General features: G+C 52.0%; 12 protein-coding genes across 12 annotated transcripts; 7 read left to right on the forward strand and 5 right to left on the reverse strand.

Annotated features, from left to right (window-relative positions):
* Nucleotides 1-135: 135 nt before the first annotated feature.
* Nucleotides 136-1,368, reverse strand: CKM354_000398400 (uncharacterized protein; the record flags this gene model as incomplete). The annotated part of the gene is made up of 1 exon (XM_044799207.1): nt 136-1,368. The coding sequence occupies one exon, from the start codon at nt 1,366-1,368 to the stop codon at nt 136-138; it is 1,233 nt and encodes a 410-aa protein (XP_044655142.1).
* Nucleotides 1,369-1,874: 506 nt separating this feature from the next.
* CKM354_000398500 (uncharacterized protein) lies at nt 1,875-2,432 on the forward strand (the record flags this gene model as incomplete). Its single annotated transcript, XM_044799208.1, has 3 exons — nt 1,875-1,941; nt 2,009-2,123; nt 2,177-2,432. The coding sequence occupies 3 exons, from the start codon at nt 1,875-1,877 to the stop codon at nt 2,430-2,432; spliced, it is 438 nt and encodes a 145-aa protein (XP_044655143.1).
* A 413-nt stretch (nt 2,433-2,845) lies between these two features.
* CKM354_000398600 (uncharacterized protein) lies at nt 2,846-3,208 on the forward strand (the record flags this gene model as incomplete). The annotated part of the gene is made up of 3 exons (XM_044799209.1): nt 2,846-2,950; nt 3,007-3,089; nt 3,154-3,208. The coding sequence occupies 3 exons, from the start codon at nt 2,846-2,848 to the stop codon at nt 3,206-3,208; spliced, it is 243 nt and encodes an 80-aa protein (XP_044655144.1).
* A 690-nt stretch (nt 3,209-3,898) lies between these two features.
* Nucleotides 3,899-4,963, forward strand: CKM354_000398700 (uncharacterized protein; the record flags this gene model as incomplete). The annotated part of the gene is made up of 1 exon (XM_044799210.1): nt 3,899-4,963. One exon carries the CDS (start codon nt 3,899-3,901, stop codon nt 4,961-4,963), a length of 1,065 nt encoding a protein of 354 aa, XP_044655145.1.
* Nucleotides 4,964-5,808: 845 nt separating this feature from the next.
* CKM354_000398800 (exocyst subunit SEC10) lies at nt 5,809-8,436 on the forward strand (the record flags this gene model as incomplete). Its single annotated transcript, XM_044799211.1, has 1 exon — nt 5,809-8,436. One exon carries the CDS (start codon nt 5,809-5,811, stop codon nt 8,434-8,436), a length of 2,628 nt encoding a protein of 875 aa, XP_044655146.1.
* A 447-nt stretch (nt 8,437-8,883) lies between these two features.
* Nucleotides 8,884-11,605, forward strand: CKM354_000398900 (bifunctional acetylglutamate kinase/N-acetyl-gamma-glutamyl-phosphate reductase; the record flags this gene model as incomplete). Its single annotated transcript, XM_044799212.1, has 2 exons — nt 8,884-10,275; nt 10,331-11,605. The coding sequence occupies 2 exons, from the start codon at nt 8,884-8,886 to the stop codon at nt 11,603-11,605; spliced, it is 2,667 nt and encodes an 888-aa protein (XP_044655147.1).
* Nucleotides 11,606-12,061: 456 nt separating this feature from the next.
* Nucleotides 12,062-12,958, forward strand: CKM354_000399000 (uncharacterized protein; the record flags this gene model as incomplete). The annotated part of the gene is made up of 1 exon (XM_044799213.1): nt 12,062-12,958. One exon carries the CDS (start codon nt 12,062-12,064, stop codon nt 12,956-12,958), a length of 897 nt encoding a protein of 298 aa, XP_044655148.1.
* A 148-nt stretch (nt 12,959-13,106) lies between these two features.
* Nucleotides 13,107-13,988, reverse strand: CKM354_000399100 (uncharacterized protein; the record flags this gene model as incomplete). The annotated part of the gene is made up of 1 exon (XM_044799214.1): nt 13,107-13,988. One exon carries the CDS (start codon nt 13,986-13,988, stop codon nt 13,107-13,109), a length of 882 nt encoding a protein of 293 aa, XP_044655149.1.
* A 1,537-nt stretch (nt 13,989-15,525) lies between these two features.
* CKM354_000399200 (uncharacterized protein) lies at nt 15,526-16,962 on the forward strand (the record flags this gene model as incomplete). The annotated part of the gene is made up of 3 exons (XM_044799215.1): nt 15,526-16,178; nt 16,227-16,508; nt 16,560-16,962. 3 exons carry the CDS (start codon nt 15,526-15,528, stop codon nt 16,960-16,962), a joined length of 1,338 nt encoding a protein of 445 aa, XP_044655150.1.
* A 1,418-nt stretch (nt 16,963-18,380) lies between these two features.
* On the reverse strand, nt 18,381-19,310 carry CKM354_000399300 (uncharacterized protein; the record flags this gene model as incomplete). The annotated part of the gene is made up of 2 exons (XM_044799216.1): nt 18,381-18,979; nt 19,031-19,310. 2 exons carry the CDS (start codon nt 19,308-19,310, stop codon nt 18,381-18,383), a joined length of 879 nt encoding a protein of 292 aa, XP_044655151.1.
* A 976-nt stretch (nt 19,311-20,286) lies between these two features.
* Nucleotides 20,287-21,991, reverse strand: CKM354_000399400 (uncharacterized protein; the record flags this gene model as incomplete). Its single annotated transcript, XM_044799217.1, has 3 exons — nt 20,287-20,441; nt 20,570-20,833; nt 20,890-21,991. 3 exons carry the CDS (start codon nt 21,989-21,991, stop codon nt 20,287-20,289), a joined length of 1,521 nt encoding a protein of 506 aa, XP_044655152.1.
* Nucleotides 21,992-22,561: 570 nt separating this feature from the next.
* Nucleotides 22,562-23,332, reverse strand: CKM354_000399500 (serine/threonine protein kinase BUD32; the record flags this gene model as incomplete). The annotated part of the gene is made up of 1 exon (XM_044799218.1): nt 22,562-23,332. One exon carries the CDS (start codon nt 23,330-23,332, stop codon nt 22,562-22,564), a length of 771 nt encoding a protein of 256 aa, XP_044655153.1.
* Nucleotides 23,333-23,661: the final 329 nt, after the last annotated feature.

Genomic DNA, 23,661 nt, shown 5'->3' on the forward strand with positions numbered 1-23,661 from the left:
TGTCATCACGGTTTGCTTCATGAATCGTCAGTGAACCATTGCCGACGCAGATGGCCATAGACATATCTAGGCATGGCCTGGACTCACAGATTTGGCATCAGCCGCCATAGCGTTCGTAATTTGCTAAACGACACCTTATGTTCCATCTTCACTCTTCCACAACCACACTGATCCATTTCTTTGCAACCCTTCATCTGATAAAGTGCCCCAATAACCCACAAGTCCGAAGGGTGTCAAGCGCAACTGCCAGTCCCACATAGTACCATGCGAGTACCGTTTCTTAGCGCGGAAGAGTGGCGTGTTGTCCGAATATCCTGCCTGTATCGATCCTTGTATAACAAATGTGTCAACGCCATCAACACAATTCTCAGCTTTGAGGCACAGCTGATCTTTGATTTGAGCATCCTGATCTTTTGTGAAGTTTATATTCATCATCGGAGGATCCAGCCTTGGTGGCGCGAGAGCAAACGTGCCAAAGTAACAATAGTACCCTTTGAATCTGCCCTTTGTCATGTACTCCTCTGTGGCCATGGCAGTGGTGTGATTCTGATACCATTCATCGAACTCATTCTCAAGTGGCAAGGGGATCTCGTATCGCGTCTGTAGAGGCTGCGATGATATGTCTGCGACAGCAGGCACTGGGATATAGGGTACTCTTGCGGAGTCATTGTACGGCCAGGCAGCCAAACGAGTCTTCACAGAAGCTCGTATTTGCAGTATCATCCAGCACAAATTCCAAAGGTGAACCGTCATCGTGTCGCCAGACACCAGCGTCCGGCCTCGGGATGCGCCCAGCGCACGTTCGAGCCCGATCATTTGACCCGAGGCGCCGAGAACTGCCATAGTGAGGCAAAACATGTGCTTGACTCGAAGAACCGCTGGAGGACTGTCCAAGTAGACTCTCCAAAACCCATCTAGCAGGAAAGGATGTCTGACCAGGAAAAGCTCGGGAAGCCAGAGCATCGCGATCTCTTTGCTGCCGTTCACTCGGATGTTTGGTGCCAGAGTTGACCACGGCATGTTCGAAAGTGCTGTGCCTTTCTCTGTGGCTTCGACTGGCGGGGCAAGAGTTGACTGCTGTTCTTGGGCGTATCGAATCGTCAGTTCATTAGCTATCGCATATCGCGTCCAGGCTCTGACATCTTTGCCGCAGCGGCGTTGGATAGCCGCAATGTCTAACAGATCTTTCCGCCATTGTAACCGCTGTGATCTCTCCATGATCTCTTTGAATGTCAGCACATCGTAGCAAGCTGCTCGAATCTTGTGGCACGTGAGCGCGAGCTGAAGCACCGAATATGCATCGCTGGCCGTTGCGATCTGAGTTATGAGTTCCTGGGGCAAAGTGTCCAAATGGAGGTTGGCCGCCATAATTGAACTTTTAGCGGAGACGACTCGATCAGCGAAGATCTAGAAATAAGATGAGCAATAGTAGCCAGCAGTCAGCCAGGCAACAGGGCGGCACAGGATGTAGAACGCATGTGGCTGTGCGCAGGCGGTGTCTGTCGACTGCACTAGCCTGTTTGGGAAGGTGATATGTGTTTGCCTGAGGCCTGGGAAGCATATTCAAGAGTATTTCCTCCTGCCTCAGCGTCTGAATGTCTCCCACGAATATTGAACGCATTCCTTGTTGGCACTTCAATTCTGACTCGAGATCGACGGGCGGAAGTGTAGGTTGTTCCGTCGACCATCATTTTGCGGAACGTGATGTCAATGATGGTCATGACGAGTGGTACCTGCATATGATGTTAAGAGGGGCACAAGAGCATTGCTTTCATTTATTGACGTGCTCGAAACTTTCCTCTAGATCATTTCTCACACGTTCTTCCTCTACTTACACAGCGAGGACCATACCTACACAGTACAGTCAGCCCAGCATGCCTCGAATCGTCGCTCCACCTCCACCATCTGGAGAGTTCCAGGTGAAACTCCAGAAGTCATTTGGTGAGTGGATGCTGATTTATCTCTCTCAAAAAAAAAAGAGGCGCGCTCAATGCTGACCTGGTATCAGACACACCAAAGCTCACCGTCGAGGTACTCGGCGAGCCTAATCGATCCGCAGTCGTACGCCAGACTCGATACGATGGGAATAACAAGTCATCGGAGAAGACCGGTGACGTTCCTGCGTCAGTCCAATTGCTCTTGACTCTCGAAAGAACCATACTGACAACGCCCTCAGTGATGACGTGAACGAGCTTCTGCGACTGGTCCAAGACCTTCGAGGGTTCCCTTCGCACCCATCCAAGGATGTGTATGGCGCAGACGTCAAGGTCGAATTCAACACAACCGATATTCAGTGGGCAAACGATGACGAAGATCCGTCCGCCAACGAGATCAACGAGGTTGCTCAAGAGCAGAAGGATGACTTCAAGAGAATTGCAGACAGCATCGAGGCACTAGCGAGGACGTTCGCCAAGAACGATTCCGCTGTCTGAGCTGCCTGGTGCAGCGAGCCGAGCAAGGCTACGATTGGATTGCTATAGAAGCATTAGCATTGTGAAGAGTATAAATCGAACGAATTTCGAATCGATTTGTGAACTTGCTCAAGCGTTGTGATGCAGCTTATCCTCCGCAGAACTTCCCAGTTGTCAATCGTGGCGTTCTCGAAGTCCAAGTCGGAGTTCATGTGACGAAGAAAGCTCCTGATAGCTCCTGCTTGTTGTGCCCAGGCATCAGCTGAAGACTACGTCATTCCTGCGATTGCTGCGCAGAATGGTCAGCCGTTCTAGAAACTTGGTACAATATAGCCTGTGCAAAGTCCAACTCTTGCCTTCCGATTGTAATCGAACTCACTGCAACGAACAATACCTCAAAGAACACTCAACCACATTACCGATCCGCGACCATCATGCCTCTCGTAGTTCCTGGTCTTCAGTCGACTGACGGCGATAAGACATCTCAGTGGATGAACAAGCTCGTCGGAAAGAAGATTGGTGACACATCAAATGAGACAGTTCGTAAAGACGGAAAAAAGATCCCAGATACTGGAAAGGCTGACAGCTTTGATAGACCTTCGCGAAGACCGACCTTCCAGAACAACACCGCATCGTCAAGTCAGGCGACATGATGACCATGGACCACAACCCGAACAGGTAGGCGCTCTCAGTAGTGGGATGATCAACCTGGAGCCTGCCGGGCTGACTTATCTTTCTGCAGGCTGAACGTGCACACCAAGGACGATGGCACCGTGGAGAAAGTCACACATGGTTGAGATGTTTATGAAGGAGCAGTCAGGTCTTCTGGATTGTACCAAGCAATGTCAGTGGACTTGTGGCAGTTCTGGCAGTGGATGTCCCGACATGCAGAAATCCAGTAGTTGATTCAAGCTCCGAGGGCTCATTGTACTTCTTTCTGCTCTGAGGACAAATGCTCTCCCAAGCGCGACGTCCGTTTTGTAGCGCAAACGGTGTATGCGTCCGTGCCTTCCAGATACCTTCATCCTATGTCCGACAGTGCATCTGGTGTGTGTGATTTTCTAACACTCAATGATGCTGTGGCGATGCCCGGAGATATGACGACCTGCTTTGCTCCATGATTGACAATTTCTTCAGCTTCTCGTCTTGCTAGCGTCGGAAGTAATGAGTTTCCAAGTAGATGCGATCTGCAATGCAGTTGTGGATGAATTTTGTGCGTGTTGGCAACTGGCTTCCATGACCGTCTATCAGGCGTGACAGGGGTGGCACGCGCGCAATGTATTGCATCATCCCCGCTTCTCGACCGGGCCGTAGTTTTCAAAACCTCAGTTCTGGAGTTAACAAAAGGCAGACCGGCTATTGCGCATTCAAGACTTTGAAGGAGAAGAGCAATCGACAAATCCGACTAGCACATAAGTTGCAAGCATCATCCTTACCTTCAGCTATTGCTCGGCATTGCTCAAGCCACTCAATCTATTTAAGACGCCATGTCTTCACTCATCAACAAGGCAAAGGAAGTGCTTCACCAGAGGGACAATGAAATCAAAGTTGCTGGCAGCAAAGTTCATGGTATCGGTTATGGCTTGATGGGCCTTACTTGGAGGGAGAATCCTCCAACGCAAGAACAGGCTTTCGCTGCAATGAAGGCAGCGATAGACAATGGCGCAAACTTCTGGAACGCTGGTGAGCTCTATGGAACTCCAGAGCGCAACAGCTTGCATTTGCTAAACGAATACTTCACGAAATACCCCGAGGATGCGAAGAAGGTGGTCATCAGTGTGAAAGGTGGCCTTGTGCCAGGAGCCCTGAAGCCGGATGGCAGTGTCGAAAACACGAAACGCAGCATTGATGAATGTCTACGGGTTCTGGATGGCAAAAAGAAGCTTGATATCTGGGAGGCTGCTAGAGTGGACCCTGAAACCCCAATCGAGATCACGATTCGTACAGCCAACGAATACGTGAAGGCTGGAAAGCTAGGTGGCATTTCCTTATCCGAATGCAGTGCCAATACTATCAGGAGAGCAGCAAAAGTCGCGAAGATCGATGCCGTGGAAGTCGAATTCAGTCTCTGGGCAACTGAAATTCTCGACAATGGTGTAGCGGAAGCTTGCGCAGAGCTCGACATCCCCATCGTGGCATACTGTCCGCTAGGACGTGGTTTCCTCACAGGCCAGATCAAGAAACTCGATGACATCCCCGAAGGCGATATGCGCAGACATATGCCACGCTTTCAATCAGAGAACTTCGAGCAGAACCTGAAGCTTGTGAAGGAGATCGAAAGCCTGGCTGAACGTAAAGGTGTCAAACCAGGCCAGCTCGCCATCGCCTGGTGTCGTGCTCAGGGCAAGAAGCCTGGCATGCCAACGATTATACCCATCCCCGGCGCGTCCTCTCCCGAGCGTGTGAAGGAGAACTTAGTCGAGGTCGAACTCAGCGAGGCTGATGTCAAAGAGCTCGACGGCCTAATTGCGAGCGCGGAAATAGTGGGTGGTCGCTATGGAGGGCACGGAGAGCAACTGCTGTATGGCGATTCACCGGAGCTGAAGGAGTGAAGCCGGAGGGCTATTTGGTGCGACTGCAACGATAGTCAGATTCGTTTCCTTGCCGAAGATGAGATTGAAAGCGACAGGGCAGGAACTACAGTCAGCTCAAGTGTAGTTTTAGTTTGTCGGCATCTGGCTGAAGAGCCGCCGTCCTAAGATCGGGACTTCCAACCATACGCATTGCAGAACTCATATTTTAACATCATTCGTCATCCGGTGAGTAATTTGAAGTGGAAGTGCTTACCTTGGAGAGTAAATAGTCAGGCTCAAGGTCAGACTTGGCAGCATTAGAATGCTGTCACCCTCGTGGTGAAAATTGTGCATATCGAAACTGGCATCTGTTGCCGGAGCACATTTCACCCAGCAATGTTTGTGATATTGGGCGCCTCGTAGATCTCCAGCTGGCGAGTGCCTTTTCTCAACAGAAACTCGATGGTTGCAAAATCTTTCCTGTTCGTGTCTATATGCTTCTCAAACTCTTTTCTCGCAAAGCGCTCAAAATTCGCTCGATTGGGTTTGCTCCGGGCAGTCCGTAGGCACTTCCGGTAGAGTGAGAGGACATCTCGCTGGAGTCCAGATAAACGAGCCATGAGTGACGAGATGGGCGGTTGCGTGAGGAGGAGAGTTGATGTCCGAGGACACTACATGTTGATGTCAATGAAGAAAGTCAAGCAGCCGGCGCCAGCAAAATGTCATCACGGCAACCGAGCCCGTGCACGTCGATCAATGGGGAAGGAGGAGCTGCACCACCACGACCACCACATGCGCTGCACTGCGCAAACCATTTGCGAACACAGCGACATCGCAATATGAAGAGACGAGATTGTCGATGATCGGCTATCAGAACAACCAACATGGCTCGCGTTGGCAGTCCCGATGCTGCGAGCATCATGTCCGGCCACTCGCGGTCGGCTACGCTGCAATCCGCTCGCATTAATCCCGTCTTCACGCTTGACAATTTCAGCAGCAAGGACTTCATAGTGAAGGACTTCGTTGAATCTCTCTCTGACCCTGCGACTTTGGCGCGACGATCTGCCACGAGTGCAACGACGAGTAATGCGCAAGCTAGCCAGGCATTCGACCCAAAGCCACTCATTCGCACCTTTGAACACGCGCTTAACAAGCTGAAGAATCTCAGCGAGGATTTGCAAGAGCGGGAGAACGAGCTCAGTGCGAGTGTACGCAAAGCCGAGGTACAGCACAACAGCAATATCAGATCGCGAGAGCAGGAACTCGAGCGGGCGATAGGCTCCTTCCACCGCCTGGAGCGGACACTGGACGGCGATGGCGATGCTGGAGGTAATGCCGCGATGCGCATTGGAGAGCGATTGGAAGAGCTTGACAAGCAGAGACAGAGGGCGCAAGATGCCAAGTTCGTACTTCAATGCTGGCTAGAGGTCAGCGAGCGAGGAGACCTATCGAGCCTGGACGACATGCGCAAGGCAGGTGGTGGAGAGGGCAAGGTCCGATGTGCGCACATTGCACGGCAGCTGCTGAAGATATCACAACGGCTAGATGGGACCACGGAACCGCCCAAGACGAATGGACTTTCTACGAATGGAGTCAATGGCACCCACGATAATAGCTCATCGGACAGCATACGGAAGAACAATAATGGCGCGAAACCCAGAGAAATTGTCGAGAAGTTCCTTGAGATGCTGGAGAAAGATCTGCTCAAATCGTTTGATGAGTTCTATCGCAGACAGAACTTTGAAGGAATGCGGGAGTGCGCAGTTGCGCTGCAGGACTTCAGCGATGGCAATTCAGTGATGTCTCTGTTCGTGAACCAGCATCAATTCTTCATCGACAGATCCCAACTGGTCACAGAGGAGCTGACAGTGGACAACGAGACCTGGGACCGCCTAGCAGATCCGGACACGGAACCGCCTGGAGTCGAGCCGAGCTTACAGTCACTGATAGACGAGGTGAAGGTGGTTGTCCAGGAAGAGAGCTTCATCATCAAGCGCGCATTCCCATATTACGAGGACGTTCTGGCACGATTCATACAGCGAGTTTTCCAGCAGTCGATACAGCAACGGCTAGAAATGGTTTTGGAGAAAGCCGACAGCATATCGTCACTTGCTTTCCTTCGATCGCTACAGGCTTCGAGATCTTATATAGCCGCGCTAGTCGAGGACTTGAAGGCTCATGGACTCACAGAACATCCCGAACCCGTTGCTTCGACTACTGCAGCAGTACTGGACCAACAACTGGACGAATTGTTTGTGCCATACTTTACAGGCACAAGTTACATTGAACGCGAGAAGCGCAATCTCGGAGAGATTTTTGAAGGTCTTTTGTTCAAATTTACACTCTATCATTCACGAAGGCGCAAAGTCCACGTGCAGTCCCATACATACCTTGGTGCCATCTCTGCGCGTAGCAAAGAATTCATCAGCAGCGCCCGAGATGCCTATATGGAACGACTGGATAGCACCGACCTGCCACCAGGACAGAAAAAGATGCTGCTGCGAGTGGCAGGTTTGCACCATGCAAAGGACAATGCTGGGCCCAACGAGATCGATGTCACCGATGAAGACGGCCAGCTTAGCCTACCTTTCACGAAGCGAATGCTGAAATGGTTGGCAGAGGGGGTTGGTCGTGGCCTCGAACTAGCAAGTGGCGGCAACGAGACGCCAAAGGAGATCCGCGAGCTATTGCACCTTCTCATCACGCACATGGGCGAAATATACCTCGAGACCGCATTAGATGCAGCAAACGACTCGGCTGCTGTCGCAGAAGCCAACACCAAAACGGAACCAGACCTGAATTACATCGCTGATCTGCGCACCGCAGTCAGCGTCTTGCATCTTATGCTCACTACGATTCAGATGCTACTTCTGCCATTGGCTGCTAGCAATCTCACCATTCGCAGAGATCTGGAGAAGCAGACGACAAGTTTCGTCGATAGAATGGAGGGCAAGATTGATACTGTTCTCCAGAAAACTATCGATGCAGCGTTGAATTGGACGCAGAAGCTCCTATCCGGGCAAAAGAAGACTGATTATCGCCCGAAGGACGACTTCAACCTTCAGCTTGAGTTCCAGACCGCAACATGCCAGGCAGTCTTTACATTCCTCGGTCGTCTTCACTCCCGGGCCAAAGCTGCTCTGTCAGGAAAAGTTCTTGATTCGTTTTCAATCGAACTGGCTGTCGGACTACGCGGTCTGCTCCTGCAGCATTTCAAGTCCTATCAGATTTCGCAGACCGGCGCGTTGCTGGCCAGCAAGGATATAACGAAGTATATCGAACTACTGCGTTCGTGGGATCTGCCGAGCTCATTCGATCCGAGCTTCGAAGTGCTCACAGAAGTCGCGAACCTGTTTGTGATAGGACCAGAGGCCCTGAGGGATCGCCTGAGAAATTTTGGAACTGGTGTGGGGGCGCTGCAGGGCGTGGAGAAGGCTGATTTGAGGCCGTATATATTGAGGCGAGAGGACAGCGGTAGCGTAGGTGTGCAGGCTGTGCTGAATGCACTTTAATGAGAGTCCCATGGGCAGACCATCAAAGCCGCATAGCGATGTTGTACCTTTCCTCGATGTTGCAGTCAATATCGAAAGGGATCTGAAGTGGAGTCATCTCGGCGATTTCGGATCAAGATCAATCAGATAATTCTAGCGTGGGCAGCATTGGCGAACGAGTTGACACCTCGCCGTAGCGACTGCTGTGTTCGTGCAAATGTTAGAACAAAGCCCACGGGGAAAACAGAGGGCAGTTCACAATTGAGATCACCGCACAAAGGTAAAGCTAGCTTCAGAGCTGCTGCAGGCCGCGAGCTGCGTAGATAAAATTTCGCATACTTTGACTTCTGGTCGTACCCCAGCCGAGACCGCAGCTATACCTTTATCTCGCTCCACTTTCACGCTCCACTCTCACTCACTCTTCTTTGCTCATGTGAGGAACAAGTCTCTGCTGCAGTCACGGCCACCATGCAGTCTGTTGCTCGTCCGCTTTGCCGGCAGCTCACACGCCAGGCACGACAACTCCGCGTCTCCAATGCCTCTCGCGCCCTCGTTGCGACTGCTCCGCAGCTATCGCGACGAAGTTATGCCTCGCACCGCTCTGATGGCCGCGATGCTCGCTCCGCCGTTATCAGCGTGCTGAACAACATTGCCTCCAAGCGCGAAGTCCAGCAGTACCTCGCTCAATTCACATCCGTCTCCTCGCAGCAATTCGCCGTCATCAAGGTCGGAGGAGCCATTCTTACGGACTACATCGATGTGCTATGTGCTTCGCTGCGCAACCTCAACCAGATGGGGCTGTACCCTGTCATCATTCATGGTGCAGGCCCTCAGCTGAACAAGCTCCTCGAGGAAGCTGGGGTTGAGCCACAATACAATGAGGGTATTCGTATCACGGACGGCAAGACGCTGGGAGTGGCCAGGAAATTGTTCTTGGAGGAGAACTTGAAGCTGGTGGAGGCTTTGGAGTCATGGGGCGTCAAGGCACGACCGATCACCAGCGGTGTTCTCATGGCGGACTACAAGGATAAAGAGACGTATCAATTTGTTGGAGAGGTCAACCAGGTCAATGCAAACAGCATCAAGGCTGCGATCGCAGATGGGTACATTCCGGTTCTGACGTGCATGGCTGAGAACGATGAAGGCCAGCTTTTGAATGTCAATGCCGACAAAGCGGCTGCTGAGCTCGCCAAAGCTCTCGTCCCACTCAAGATCGTGTATCTCTCTGAGAAGGGTGGTATTCACGACAAGGAGACCGGCAAGCTGATTGAGGCTATCAACCTGGACGAGGAGTACGACGAGTACATGAAGAAGCCATGGGTCATTCACGGAACACGCAGCAAGATTCGGGACATTAAGACTCTCCTTGACGACCTGCCGCGCAGCTCTTCCGTTGCTATCATTCACCCAGAGAGCTTGGAGCGCGAACTTTTCACCCACTCCGGTGCTGGCACTCTCATCCGCAAGGGAACTAAACTTCACTCGGCATCGTCCTTGAAGGAGTTCTCAAATCTCGGCAAGCTGAAGGACGCGCTCGCCCGTGATCGTGAGGGGCCCGATGCCGCCAACGTGGTCGATAGATATGTTGAAATCCTGGAATCGCGACCCTTTCAGGCATATTTCGATGAGAACATGGAGGCGTTGGCAGTTGTGCTACCTCCTGACGAGGCCCCAAATGCTATGGCACAGCTTGCCACTCTTACCATGACCAGGAATGCATGGCTCTCTAACATAGCTGACAATGTCTTCCAAAACCTGAAGCGCGACTTCCCACGCCTAGCTTGGACTGTCAAGCAGGACGATGAGAATTTGACGTGGTTCAGCGAGAAGGCAGACGGACATCTTGCACGCGACGGTGATGTGAGTTTGAATTCGTACCACGGAAAATGCTTTCCTTTTCACTGACTTGGACTAGGTCCTCTTTTGGTATGGTCTTGGTGGCGCCAACGAGGTTCGCGATCTCATGAGCGAATTCATCAAGCACGGACGTAAAATGTTCGGGGATACCAACCTGGAATCCCACCTGCACCGCTCGAACCCCACTGCGGATCGTATACGTGCTCATGCTGCCAAAATGGCTGGCGGCAGACCTACGGGAGCACGTGCTTTCAGCACAAATGCCAGGCCAAGAAGACACATCCGCACTGATGGCCTTCAGCAGGTGAGGACTTATTCAACAACTAACCCGAATCCGCCACTCGGCGTCAAGAACCGCGAAAAAGACTACCCTTCAAAAGTCGCGCTCATTGGTGCCCGTGGCTACACTGGAAAGGCACTCATTGACCTGCTCAACAAACATCCAAACTTCGACTTGTGCCATGTCTCGTCTCGTGAACTGAAGGGGCAAGAGCTCAAGGGTTACGATAAGAAGAAGATCATCTACGAGAGCCTGTCACCGGATGATGTTCGCAAGATGGCGGAGAGGAAGGAAATTGACTGCTGGGTTATGGCCCTGCCAAACGGTGTGTGCAAGCCTTACGTTGATGCAATTGAGGAATCTGGTCACCAGGAGGCCGTCATCGTGGATTTGTCCGCCGATTATCGATTCGACTCCAGCTGGACCTACGGTCTGCCTGAGCTTGTGCAGCGACACAAGATTGCTTCGGCAACGCGCATTAGCAACCCTGGCTGCTACGCCACGGCAGCACAGCTGGGTATTGCCCCATTGGTACCTCACCTCCCGCCCTTCCCGGCACAACCCACAGTCTTCGGTGTATCTGGCTACTCTGGAGCCGGTACCAAGCCATCTCCAAAGAACGACGTCAATGTTCTGAAGGACAACCTTATCGCCTATTCTCTGACGGATCACATCCATGAGCGCGAGATCTCTTCTCAACTTGGGACAGAAGTGGCTTTTATTCCTCATGTTGCAGTCTGGTTCCAAGGCATCCACCACACCATTTCTATTCCTCTTGCTGAGAAGATGGCTAGCAGAGATGTGCGACAACTCTACCAAGACCGCTTCGACAAGGAGAAGCTGGTCAGAATCACCGGAGAATCGCCCCAGGTCAAGAACATTGCCGGCAAGCATGGCGTGGAGATCGGTGGCTTCGCTGTGCACTCGAGCGGCAAGCGAGCGGTCATCAACGTGACCATTGATAACCTGCTGAAAGGTGCTGCAACACAATGTCTGCAGAACATGAACCTTGCACTCGGGTACAGCGAGTACGAAGGAATTCCGCTTGACTAAACGGCCACTGCTACCAAACGTCTATTTGTGTTCCACCGGCGGCATGTTAGTGCACGTTTCGACTGCCGACCTGCAGAGAGACGGTTCGGCCTCAGATAAGTCCATGCAAGGCGGCTGGGTGAACAATTATTAGTGGTATTGCGGGAGTGCGAAGAGTACTCGAACCGAGCTTCGGGCTATCGATGTGATTGTGGAATGTCTCAATATCATACCCCGACTAGATAGACCATGTATTTAAAAGCCGCCTCCGCGGGTTGTAAGAATACTGCTTGTGGCCATTGACATTGAGTAAAGCAATTTACCAATCAAATTTGATGAGACCCCTAAACTGCCCTTTGCATGTGCAATGTCTCCAACTGTCCTTGTTACTAGAAACCACAATTCAATTACGCCGCTCCAACATCTTACTCCTTGAGCTCGCTCAGTCGAAGTCAATTAGTCTGATCGACGACCAACATGGATCCTTTCGGCGCGGAAGGCGAGCTGGTCAACATCCACACCGCATTTGTGCAAGGCCAATACACCTCAGTGCTCAATGACTTCGATGCCTCGAACTTCTCCGCCGAAAACAGCCTGCCGATCCAAATCCTCCAGTACCGAGCTCAATGCGCGATAGGGCAGTACGCCGAAGTGAAGAAAGCAATCAGCGAGAAAGATGCGAAGCAGACACCCGATCTCGCTGCCGTCCGGATATATGCATCGTACCTCGAGAAGCCCACAGATGCAGCGGTGACGGAAGCAGAAAGCCTGGCAGAAAGCGCAAGCGATAACTTGACTGTACAACTTCTCGCTGGCACTGTTCTCGCGCGAGCAGGCAAGCAGGATCAAGCACTACAATTATTATCGAAACACCAGGGTTCGCTGGACGCCGTGGCTCTGATTGTGCAGATCCACTTGCAACAGAATCGTACAGATCTCGCGTTGAAGGAGGCGAAGAGCGCGAGATCTTTCGCGCAGGACGCGTTGCTGGTCAATCTTGCAGAATCGTGGATTGGAATGCGACAGGGTGGAGAGAACTATCAAAAGGCGTTCTATGTGTTTGAAGAGTTGGCGCAAGCGCCTTCGTCTGCGTCGGCGACGAGTCTGATTGCACAGGCTGTGTCGGAGCTTCACATGGGGAGAACTGAAGAGGCGGAAGTTGCACTGGATCAGGCGTTGACGCTGGAGCCCGAGAATAGTGCTGCGATTGCGAACAAGCTGGTTTTGGACACGATTGCTGGAAAGGATACTTCGGAGCTTAACGCGAAGTTGAAGAGCGTGGACAAGGAGCACGAGCTGCTCGCAGAGCTGGATGCAAAGAGGGAGGCTTTCGAGGCTGCTATGGCGAAATACAACCCCAAGTTCGAGCCTTGATCAGGGGCGAATGGGAAGCGATTACTAGAAGCACTGGACGCGGAAAAGTACCAACGATTAGACGACTGCACGTCAGGGTATCCTAGAGAATATGAACACTTGGCAGATAGATGTGCTGCCACATAACAACTCTTTACAGCTCTCTCCTTCAGATCCTGAACTTGGGTAGAAGAAAGACTATCAGGAAACAAGCCACCCAGAGCCCGAATATGAAAGCATACAGCTTGATCCGTCCCCACCACCCTTGCCCCTCACTCATCCTCCTTAGCATGCCCATCCTCCTCTCTGCCGCCTCCATGCCTTGCGCATTCCTATCCAGGCCGCCCTCAGCCCGCCTCAGCACATCCTTTTCCGATTCCAACGATGCCCCGAATTGCTGTGAGCTCTCCTTTAACGCTCTCGCTAGTCTCAGTAACCCTTGCGTCAAAGCCTCTTGTTCTGTAGCATTATGCGACATCATCGCTTCTGTCTTCTGCAGGTTGCCCTTCTCGTCCTTTTGCTGCTGTCTTCCACCAAAAAGCTGCTCTCGCGAGGTCGTTGAAGCTGCAGATCGGTTGTCCCCCGCTTGTAAGGTGGGCTCTGGTCTTCGTGATCGAAGTTCTTGTTGTTGTTGCTCGTCTATTCGAGGCTCCTGTGTTGTGCCAGTTTCTAGCCCTGCTTCGGTCTGTACTGCCGGCGCGTATTTGTTCAAGATGTCCTCTCGCTCGGTCCTGCTGGCTTGGTCGTCTTCCTCGTCATCGAACTCTTCGTCATCTTCGCTGTCTCCATTCGCTGCGCTCAGTTCGAGGAGTTGTGTATTTAGCTTCTTGATCCAGTCTCGTTTTGCTTGAAGATCGGCTTGTGTGGCTTGTCGTTGAGTCTGAACTCGAATTGTAGAGGTCTGCTTCTCGAGAGTGAGGAGCACGGCGCGAGCGTGTTCGATGTTGGCTGCTACCCGATTGCGTTCGTACTGCGAGTATCGCAGACGAGGGTCGGTGAGAGATTTATCGAGACGTTGGAGAAGGCGATTGAGAGCTATTGGAGAGGCCATGTTCACGGTGTTTTGGAGTGCCGATTGCGAATGTTATGTAGACGCAGGTTCGTCTTTACGTGGTTCCTTCACATGCAAGCTGTCCAGCGCCAAGCTGTCGTCATGAGCCCGAGTCAGACGCATCGTTGTCGGGCATGCAAGGGGGCCCGAGATTCTGCACTTCACCTGTGTGAACTACAGGATCTGGAAGCATTACCACGAACGAATAATCGAACGTCAATGAAGGCCTGCAATGGGATGCCAGTGTGCTCAGTTGAGGCGCCAAGCGCGAGGCAAGAACAACAGTGCACATTTCAAGACTCAAGCGTTCGTGCACGGAGCGTAATCCTCTCGGTCGCCTTTGGGTCCTACCAAACAGACAGCAGAATCATGCGTACCACTTCGTATTGCATCAGGCAAGTTAGAACTGATGTAGCGAGAGTTGTTCACCGATTTAGCCGGACTCATCATACGTCGTATCCGCCCTGAACCTTGGCTGGAATCCGCTCCAGGCAGCGAGACGATATGCAACTCCGGTCATCAGTATCGCAGTCTACCAGGCTTGATTCCAACGAGACCCACAGGTGCTCTTCAACAACGAGCCTACACAGGTCTAGATTCTATCAAGAGTCAGCGGCGACTTACAACACGTGGGCTGAGCCTACATCGCCACAGCCGCCAGTACCATGGTATACAGTCCTTGGCGCGCTCAAACAATCTGCAATGATCAAGTGTCGTGGCTGAGACGCACGGCATGGCATGTGGCCGACACGGCATAGAACATTTGACTCGGTCAGAACACAGGCTGCGCTCTGCTTCTGTGACCATAGCGATGTGCGCTGGGTAGTTCTCACAGCATCGCATCTCTTCGGAGCTTTCACCGGCCTGGACGTACCGCAGTATCAACTATCACGCAGCACCTTGATCTGTTGCATCAACTTCGACCGTGCGAACCGATGATGAGCGTACCTGCATTCTGCTGATGTCAGCAGCTCCATCATAATGCGACGCCCGCGGAGCTACCAAAGATCTTTGTGCCGGAACAATATGAGACACAACGATCATGCGTGTTTGCATCCTTGCAGTGCACGCATCTTGGACCATTTGGTCAGCCGTACCTCTTTCCAGAACGCTTGCAGCTTCTGTCCTTCGACACGAATTTCCAAGGACTGCCTGGCTTGCGATAGGTCGCGAAGTGGTGCATGGTCAAGCCAGACCAACTGCTAGACACCTCACGACCGCGGTTCAGGAACATCAATGTATGCTCGCTTGAAGTGGATCGCCTCGGTGAGCTGCAGTGAGAGGCGTCGCACGTCAATGGTTCACCTAAAACAATATATTTGCGTTCGACGATAGGCTGAGCTTGGGCTGAATTGGGCTAGATTCGCAGATCTTCGAGCTGGGTGGAAAGCGGGAAGTCATAGATGGATTGCGCTACCACAACCACAACTTGGCCCCTCGTCTTGGTCCCTCGCTTCCGATCCGTATTTCCCCTACACATGAAAATCAGACCGCTACCTACTTCTTCAGAGCTGCAACAATATGTCTACAGGCTGGCATGAAGGCCTTTCTCTGGATTTGTGTCTTTCTCGGCGGGAGCTCCAGTGCGCAGAGCGTTAGTCGAGACGATTGGCGTGGCGACCAATTAGGTATTCGACCTCGTATCGACCACAACCACAAAGACAGCAGCTCCGCGAAGGCAGCGGTCTGTACAGAGTCATGTCAGAAGCGGCATCCTCTCAATGTGTCGACTCAGTGTACCATTGACCAAATCTTCACCTCCGACCTCACCAGATGCGTGCAGAAGGAATGCGAAACACTCCAAGAGGTCCTCGACTGGCAAACTTACTATGCCTCCGTTTGTCACCTGAAAGCACGCGACACAGGGCGTATTCAAGTCATTTTCTCCTGGATTCTGTTCGGAATTGCTACTCTCTCTGCTATCGGTCGAATGTTGGCGCGGTCGCGACTCTTGAAAGGACCTGGATTCTGGTGGGACGATTGGATCACTTTATTTTTGGCCGTTATTTCAGTTGAGCTGGCCGCATGCCTGGTATATACGCGAGGCGGATGGGCTGGACGAGATTCTATCGGCATTGTTGATCCCGGAGACATCGAAGAGCTGTTCTTATGGATGTACATCAGCGTTCCCTTCTACATCATCGGCACCTACGGGGCCAAAATTGTTTGGGTCTTGCTCTACATGCGAATGTAGGTTACGATCATCCTGACTCGCGAATGTTGCTAACCGCGGTACAGGTGGGAATTCAATACGGCTTTCCGCAAGCTATGCTGGGCGACCATCTTCGTTCTGACTGTGTGCTCAATTTCCTTCACGGTTGGCGCCATCATCGTGTACTGGCCATACCATTATTATGTTGGAGACTCACCTACCGTTCGCCGATTCCACCTTGGTATTGACTTGATACCCGTGGTATTCAGCGTGGCAGCGATCAATATTGCTTCAGACTTTTTCGTGTTGCTGCTGCCAATCCCGAAACTTATGTCTTTGACAGGCGTTTCGGTACAGCGAAAAGCTGGGTAAGGCATCAAATGATGACATTTTTGTGGTCACTGGCTGACAGTCCATAGCATATGTGCTGTCTTCGGCTTGGGCTTCATTGTAACCGCGTGCAGCATTGTCCGGCTACGATATATCGTGCCACTGCGGAATACAACAAACCCGACGTGGGACTTTGGACTCTTTGGAACCTTTTCTGTAGTCGAAGTCCATCTGGGCATGGTCTCCTGCAACCTGCCGGCACTAGCAGGCTTGGTGAACAGGATGAGGACGCATCGTCGAGCGAAGCGGCATATCGGCCAAAGTGGCAGTTCTGGTAACTCGAGTTCCACTAGTAGTTCGCCACGAAAGACGCCAAAGCTGAATACTTGGGTGGCGACGGATACGAGTATCTCGACTGCAGAACGAAGCGACTATGACTATGAACACGAGCTGGCCGCGTCACAGTCGACCGATGCGAAACCTCCAGGTTGACCATCGAACAATAGTCAAATACAGGAACTGGTGCCTACATCTAGAACGACTCTTGGGAAGAGGCCACGATTCCATGGCTGCGATTCAGTGGGAACAGATTGGAGGAATGGAAAATCGAAACTTGTGCCTCCAAAGTCAGGCGCGGTCCTTCGCTCGTTTTGAGTGGTTGTGAGCGTTCTTGCCTTGCCTCCGGTAGATTGGTGCCTCAAGTTTGGGTGCTTCGCGGAAAGTAGTTGCTTCCACACAAAGAAGTCTCACCAGAAGGCGGCAGCTACGTTGGTCCGTCTGGGGAGATAAACTACTCTACGGCCATATCTTCGGATGCATCATCAACGCCAAGCAGAGCTTTCCATACTCAGAGGACTCTCAACGCACCATGGCCATCGCTCTTGCAATGCGAGGCGAGACGAGGCGAGACGCTTGCCAATTACATGTACTCAGCTGTATGCTGGCCAACATCAGCGCGCTCACATCGTCTCGAGGAGGCAGAAGAATCAACTAACCGCCATGTCTAGCAACATGAGCAGGTCATCGAATGCACTCCTGCGTTTCATGGCCTCGAGCATCGTCCACAAATCTGTGTCTACGCTCAATCCGACCTGGGCTTGCATTGTCCCGCAGAAGATCCAGGAGCCTTGCAGAATAATATCGATGATGCCACCACTGCCATCAAGGAAGTGGAATATACCGCGCCCCCTCAACGAGAGATAAATTGCCAAGGCTACTGGAACCGCATGCGGCTCCGCAGATCATAGATGGAGATGGATGTGATGCAAGGCCGCGCAAATGATTTGAAGGCCTGCAGCATGATCACGGCGCTGCCATAGCTCGGCGAGCCGCATGCAACAGCCTTGACTAGTAGCACAGTCTAGACTTGACCTGGGCCAGGAAATTCTGAGCGGGAAGAGCAGAACGGACATTGTCGGTGCGCGATTTGGAGATTGCTGCCTATAGCACGGGACACGCGCCGTAAGCCCGTGCTTCGCAGTAGGCAGAGTTGAGGAGAACCTGGACAATGCAACGCATGCATCGTCCGACCACACGGAGTTGCCTCCACAGGATTGCAGACAATCGTTTTTATAACATCATAGATCATAGATCTCTAAACCTTCAAGTTGCCCGTTCTTATGAGACGTTCGATCAAGTCTTGACTTTTCTTGCTGCCGAAAGACACCAGTCTAATAGGAAGAAGCAAGATATTCACCACTCCTTCGTCGTTGTGCAATGTATCGAACTTTCTCATTATGCATTCACCACTAGTTGCTAGTTTCCAAAATCTGGGCTCACAGATAAAACTTTGTGTGGAAGTAGTATACATCATAGCTTCATCGCCAATTACGCGTCAAAAACAAAGTTGCCTCCCATTCAATACACGCTTCCCACCCACCAAAACACCATAGCTGGACTAGGACTACTAATCACCTTCCCCTGTTACTACTCAACGCCAAACTTGATTTCCTCGAATTCTGACCTCCTTTCGGTCTGCCTTCCAGATCCTGCAACCGATGTGAATCAAACGTCGGAATCCTCGGCACAGTTCCGACTTTCGTCGTCTCGCTCCAAGCGCTCCAGCTGTTCCCATCGCGGGATTCCATAGTCGGTGGAGGCCGGAAAGCTCCTTCGCCGATTTCTCGTACACTGTGTCGGCGTTTCTCAGCGATGAGGAGGTATGTTAGAACACCAATGGCGAGAAGCATAGGGACTCCGAGACCAGCTCCGACGCCGATGAGTTGCGTTGTGGTGTACTTTGCCGCGGGATTTGCGGGTGTGAGGGTTCCTGTTGCGGTGACTGTGAGGATTGGAAGGGTTTCTGTTGGGGTTGAGGTTGGATCGATGCTTGAGGTTGGGAGGCCCGCTGCGGACATTGCGGTTGCTAGTTGGTCGGCTTTGAGGACGATTTCTTTGAGGTCTGTGACTGGGAAGACGGAGGCTGCTACGCTGCAGTTTGCTGGGGAGATGCCGCAGGTGAATGTTGTGGCTGTACATGGGGTAACAGCGTAGGGATCGCCCATATTTTCTGGTTCGTTGTTAGTTGATGTCTTGCTGATCGCGGATCGATCTTGAATACCTGTTATGCAATATTGGGGGCAGGTCTTGTCTTTGAATGTCTTGTCTGTACAGCTCATCCTCTTGAGGATTCCAGTGTCGAGACATAGTCCGTTGTCCATGCAGTATGAGCTGCTAGAGCAGCAAGCTGAATAGCCTCCCGTTGCAGCAGCGGCTGTTGCGTTGCATGCGACATCTGTCGATTCTGAGCCATCCGGGTAGTAACATTGTGCTGCGGTTGCTGCCAGTGTGAGCGAGGTCGTAAGGCCAGCAAATATCGTGCCAAGAATAACAGTCCGCATGTTGAGTCCGTCCCAGGTCACTCTTCAATGTTGATTGGTAATGACGGCTTACCACAAGCCGTTCGTCACGAGTGCATGCCAAAGGATTCGATCGGTAGGGTAGGACGAGCGAGAGCGACGGTTATGAACAGTGCGTCTGGCACAGGAGGCGGAGCAGTCAAAGGCAAAGAAAAATCTATCGCTAAGATATGTCTGCGAATAGAATGCAGATCTGCGATAGAGGGAATTGGGTAGACGATATGGTGTCCTTCCAGAAAGTCTACTGCCGGGCACGTACGCAACGGCAGTGCACTTCGCTTCGCACTTCTGACACCTGCAAGGTCTTCCTCACAACCCAAAATGAACCGAATGAGGTCACTGCCGTCCGAGGACTGGGATACCATGGGATTCGAGACATTTCTCTCCTGTGGCGAACTACTGTCAGTGTGCGGATGTCAGCCCTACCTCCAGCGGGCTCACGCAAGGTCGTAAGTGTGATGCGGTGCATGTATGCAATGGTACCTGAAAGGTCCAGGAGCGTGGTCAGTGCAAGGGTATATATGTCGTGCATATATAAGCGCGTTGTTGTTGGGCAGAAGGCCGTGATGCACAGGCGCGAACGCGAACGATCCGGATCGCGAGGAAGATGTGAAGTCAAAATCTTGGTTGAACGGCTTGGCTGCGGGTGCTTGACGAGGATAGTCAGGCACACACATAGACTTCCCAGTTCAGGACCCTATTTTACGACTCAGCTCGCCGTCAATCGCACAGCACGGGCCGTGTGCTTGCAGCGACATGCATGTGGTTGTACGAGTCGCTCTCCCGAGGTCAATTGCGGTACAATACTACTAAGACGGTCGTTTCCACCTTTCTTCATGAGGTGAGATTGGGCTTTCATGGCAATCGACTCGTCTCGAAATGCTCTTTGTCGGTAAGGTCGGCTTGTTCCTCGCTTGGGAATGTTGCATCACTGTTCTTGCAAGCTCGCTATGACATCTTATGCGATGAATGCAACCTTGGTGCCTCCATTCACAGAGAGCGTTGGCGACAATCTGTGTCGCAACACTTCAGAATCTCTGGGCTCGATGCGGTCGAAGTGTTGCATGAGCCTGGTGGTGACATACATCGCCTGGCTCTGAGCATATTGCTGACCTGGAGAAGGACCGATGCTTAGCTCTGGAGGTGCGACGACGCTCTCGTTCAGCTCCAGTTTCTGCGCCGCCCTAACAAAGGGTGCCCTGGGCTATATGAGACGCGATAAGTGGGGGAAAATCACTCACCTAGGCAGACCCTGGGGCCGCCTCCGAAAGGCAGGTAGGACCAGTATGGTCGCAATGATTCGTTCCATCGTTCTGGACGAAAATCTTCCGCATCAGCTCCGTAGACATCTTTGTCCCGATGCAAAGACCACAGACTGGGCGTGAAGTTGGTGCCCTTGGGCACAAAGATTGGCTTGTCTCCATGAGGGCCGCCTCCACGAGGAAGTATAGTATCCTTAACGGCTCTTTTACCTATGATCGGCAATGATGGATATAGGCGCAGGGCTGCACATTATGTTGTCAGCGAGAACTTTCACGGCATGACGTAGGGAGACACTGACTTTCTTTGATACAGTTTCTCATGTATCTCATCTCCTTGAGCTTGACATACGTAGGCGGCTCTCCTTGCAATGCGTCTACTTCGTCACGAAGCTTTTCCCAGACATCGGGCCTGCGAGCCAAGATGTACCACATGTGTGAAAGAACACCAGCTGTGGTGTCTCTACCTGCGAGCAGCACATTAAGTGTCTCATTGTGGATTCTCGTGGCATCTACTTCTTTTTGTTTGGCGAGCTCGTTGATGAATATGTAGGCGGTATCGTCTGAGTCCTGAATTTTGTCTGCAGCAGCGAGCGAGTCCCTATATGCTACAGCTCTGTCGACCCATTGTCGTACGTAGTCCCGAACGTACTTGATCGCGGCCGGCGCCTTCCTATCCGGACGGAACCAGTATAATTTGCCGAGTCGAACACGCCAGACTGCGTCCTCCATAGCATAGTCGAACGCATCCATAAATTTCTGCGCCTCCTCTGCTTGCTCATCATCAAGAGAGTTCGTGCTGGTTCCTGTCAGAAACTTGGCCGACGTGTCCATCGTGAACTTGTGAAAGAGCTTTTGCAAATCCACAGTCCGGCCGTCTGATGGAATCTTGCGGATCAACTTCACGGTCGTTGATTCGAAAGGCTCAACTTGCTCCGAGACTTGAGCTCTATCGAACTGCGGTCGGATGAGGGCTCTGGAATGCGCCCAAAACGCTCCATCGGTCGTAAAGATCCCATCTCCCAGCAGCTCACCGACGCCTTCTTGCCTTGCATCTCTAGATCCCCAGTCCTCGAAATTCGTCGTCGACATGTACTTTACATTCTCAGGCTCGACACTGAAAAGTACGCCTCTGCCGAACCACGGCTGATAGGAGAAGGTCTTGCCAAATCGCTGGTGCAAAGAGTCAAAGTATGGGAGCAGCTCCTGCCGTTTTGCTGCGGGGATGACTTTTGTGATAAAACCAAGGCCAAATGGATCTCGTAGAGGATACTGTGGTGGAGACTCGCATCCATTAGCGCGTTTGAACGCCCTTCGCTGAAGGTACAGCTGGATGCTCGCGGCGATGCTGTATAGAAGATATATTGCGAGGCATGAAAGTCCTGCTCGCAGAACATGATGCATGATGGCAAATGTGGCGCCAAAAACTTGTCGCGGAGCTCCTGATACTCTTAAAGTGGTATGAAGTGTAGGGTTGCGGTCGCTGAAGATCGAGCTTGCTGAGGAAGAAGTTGTGAGCTGCAAGCGAGCTGTTGTACGCCACGAATAGGGCCAAGAATTGATGTCACTCCCTCGAATCCTTCGATACGGATTTCAACAGTATGTGGTGTGACCGTCTCATCGTGTTGCCGCGCAGTCCCCACATGAACGCAAAAGTGTCCTTGTGCAGGTTCTGAGAGCATCACAAAGTGCAGCTAAGTGTTGTTGGAGAAGCCCAGCCCCGCGTGTAAGCGGCTTTCATGCATCTGGCCTGTCGCTTGAGATAGGATATGAGCTGGCTGAGTGACCAACGTTCTCTCGTCCATGTTTCCATCCTGACACGGAAACGGATCATCATTTCCCGCCTAGGAGTAATTGTCGGCAGACGGCATGACTTGACTGTTCTGCGAGAGAAGGATGTCAGGCGCGAGACATATCACGGCACCGTACCGCCACCAATGCTGCTCGTGCCTGGCAATATTGCCTCGCCTTCATTCAACCCAGCATACTCTTCTTTCTCCCTCTCATCCTCACATCCTCCAGTCTCCTCAACGTGCTCTTCGCCCCCTTATACGTCCCCTCATACGCCTCCAAAACTTTCCCAAACAACCCCTCCTCTTTCGGATGCGTACTCCCAAATGCCCTTTCGAGAACGTACAAATCCACAGCCCTCTCTTCTTCCTGCATAGCCTGACTCGCAAGCCCAAAATCAATCAACACAATCTCTCCCTCCAACGATGACGACCCACCACTCCCCTCCTCCTGCTGCTCTGCTCTCCAAATCATCATATTACTCGTCGTCAAATCCCCATGAATGACTCCACAAGCATGTAACTTCCCCACAACCCTCCCAATCCTCCCCAACAACTCCACCAAATCCTCCTCTTTCTTCAAATCCCTCTCTCGAATCGCCTGCTTCACAGTCTTTCCCTCAATCCACTCCACAGCCGTCCAGCCCTTTTCCCAATCCAATGCCAGCACACTCGGAACCGGCACGCCTTCTTTTCTACATTTAACTAGCACACGAGCTTCGGCTGTGATTCTCTGCTTTGTGAGTCGTTTATCGAGAGTTGGATGTCGCCAGGTTTTGGTAGGGCGGATTTTGAGTGCGACGTGCTGGGAGGGTGAGAGGAAGACTGTTTTGTAGACGAGGGCTTCGGCGCCTTGGGTGATGAGTTCGAAGGATTCGGAGGAGGTGGAGAAGGGTGGTGGGAGGGAGGAGAGTCGGGATTGGATTTGATCGGTGGCCGCAGCGACGGTGGCCATGGTGAGTAGAGGTGGAAAGGTAAGGAGAGCTAATAGAAGTGCATTGGATAGAGAGTCATATGGCGTGTTCAAGGTAACTTTTTCGAGACAGAACTCGCCTGTGACGTGGGGTAGCTAGCGAAGTCGGAGCATCAAGAATGAAGGTAGCAGAACACATTGGCTCTCACACAAATCGTGTAATTGATAGGTGATTAGTACACACTACATATCGTCCTAATACGCTATTGACATAACTTCGCGCGCCGTGTCAAGCCGCGTGGGTATCGTGATGTTAAAACAAATGCATCCAGTAGCCCGCTCCCTGAACTCCATGCCACTCTTCCTAGAAA

Source organism: Cercospora kikuchii (assembly GCF_019650295.1).
Source record: "Cercospora kikuchii DNA, contig_00002, whole genome shotgun sequence".
NCBI lineage: Eukaryota > Fungi > Ascomycota > Dothideomycetes > Mycosphaerellales > Mycosphaerellaceae > Cercospora > Cercospora kikuchii.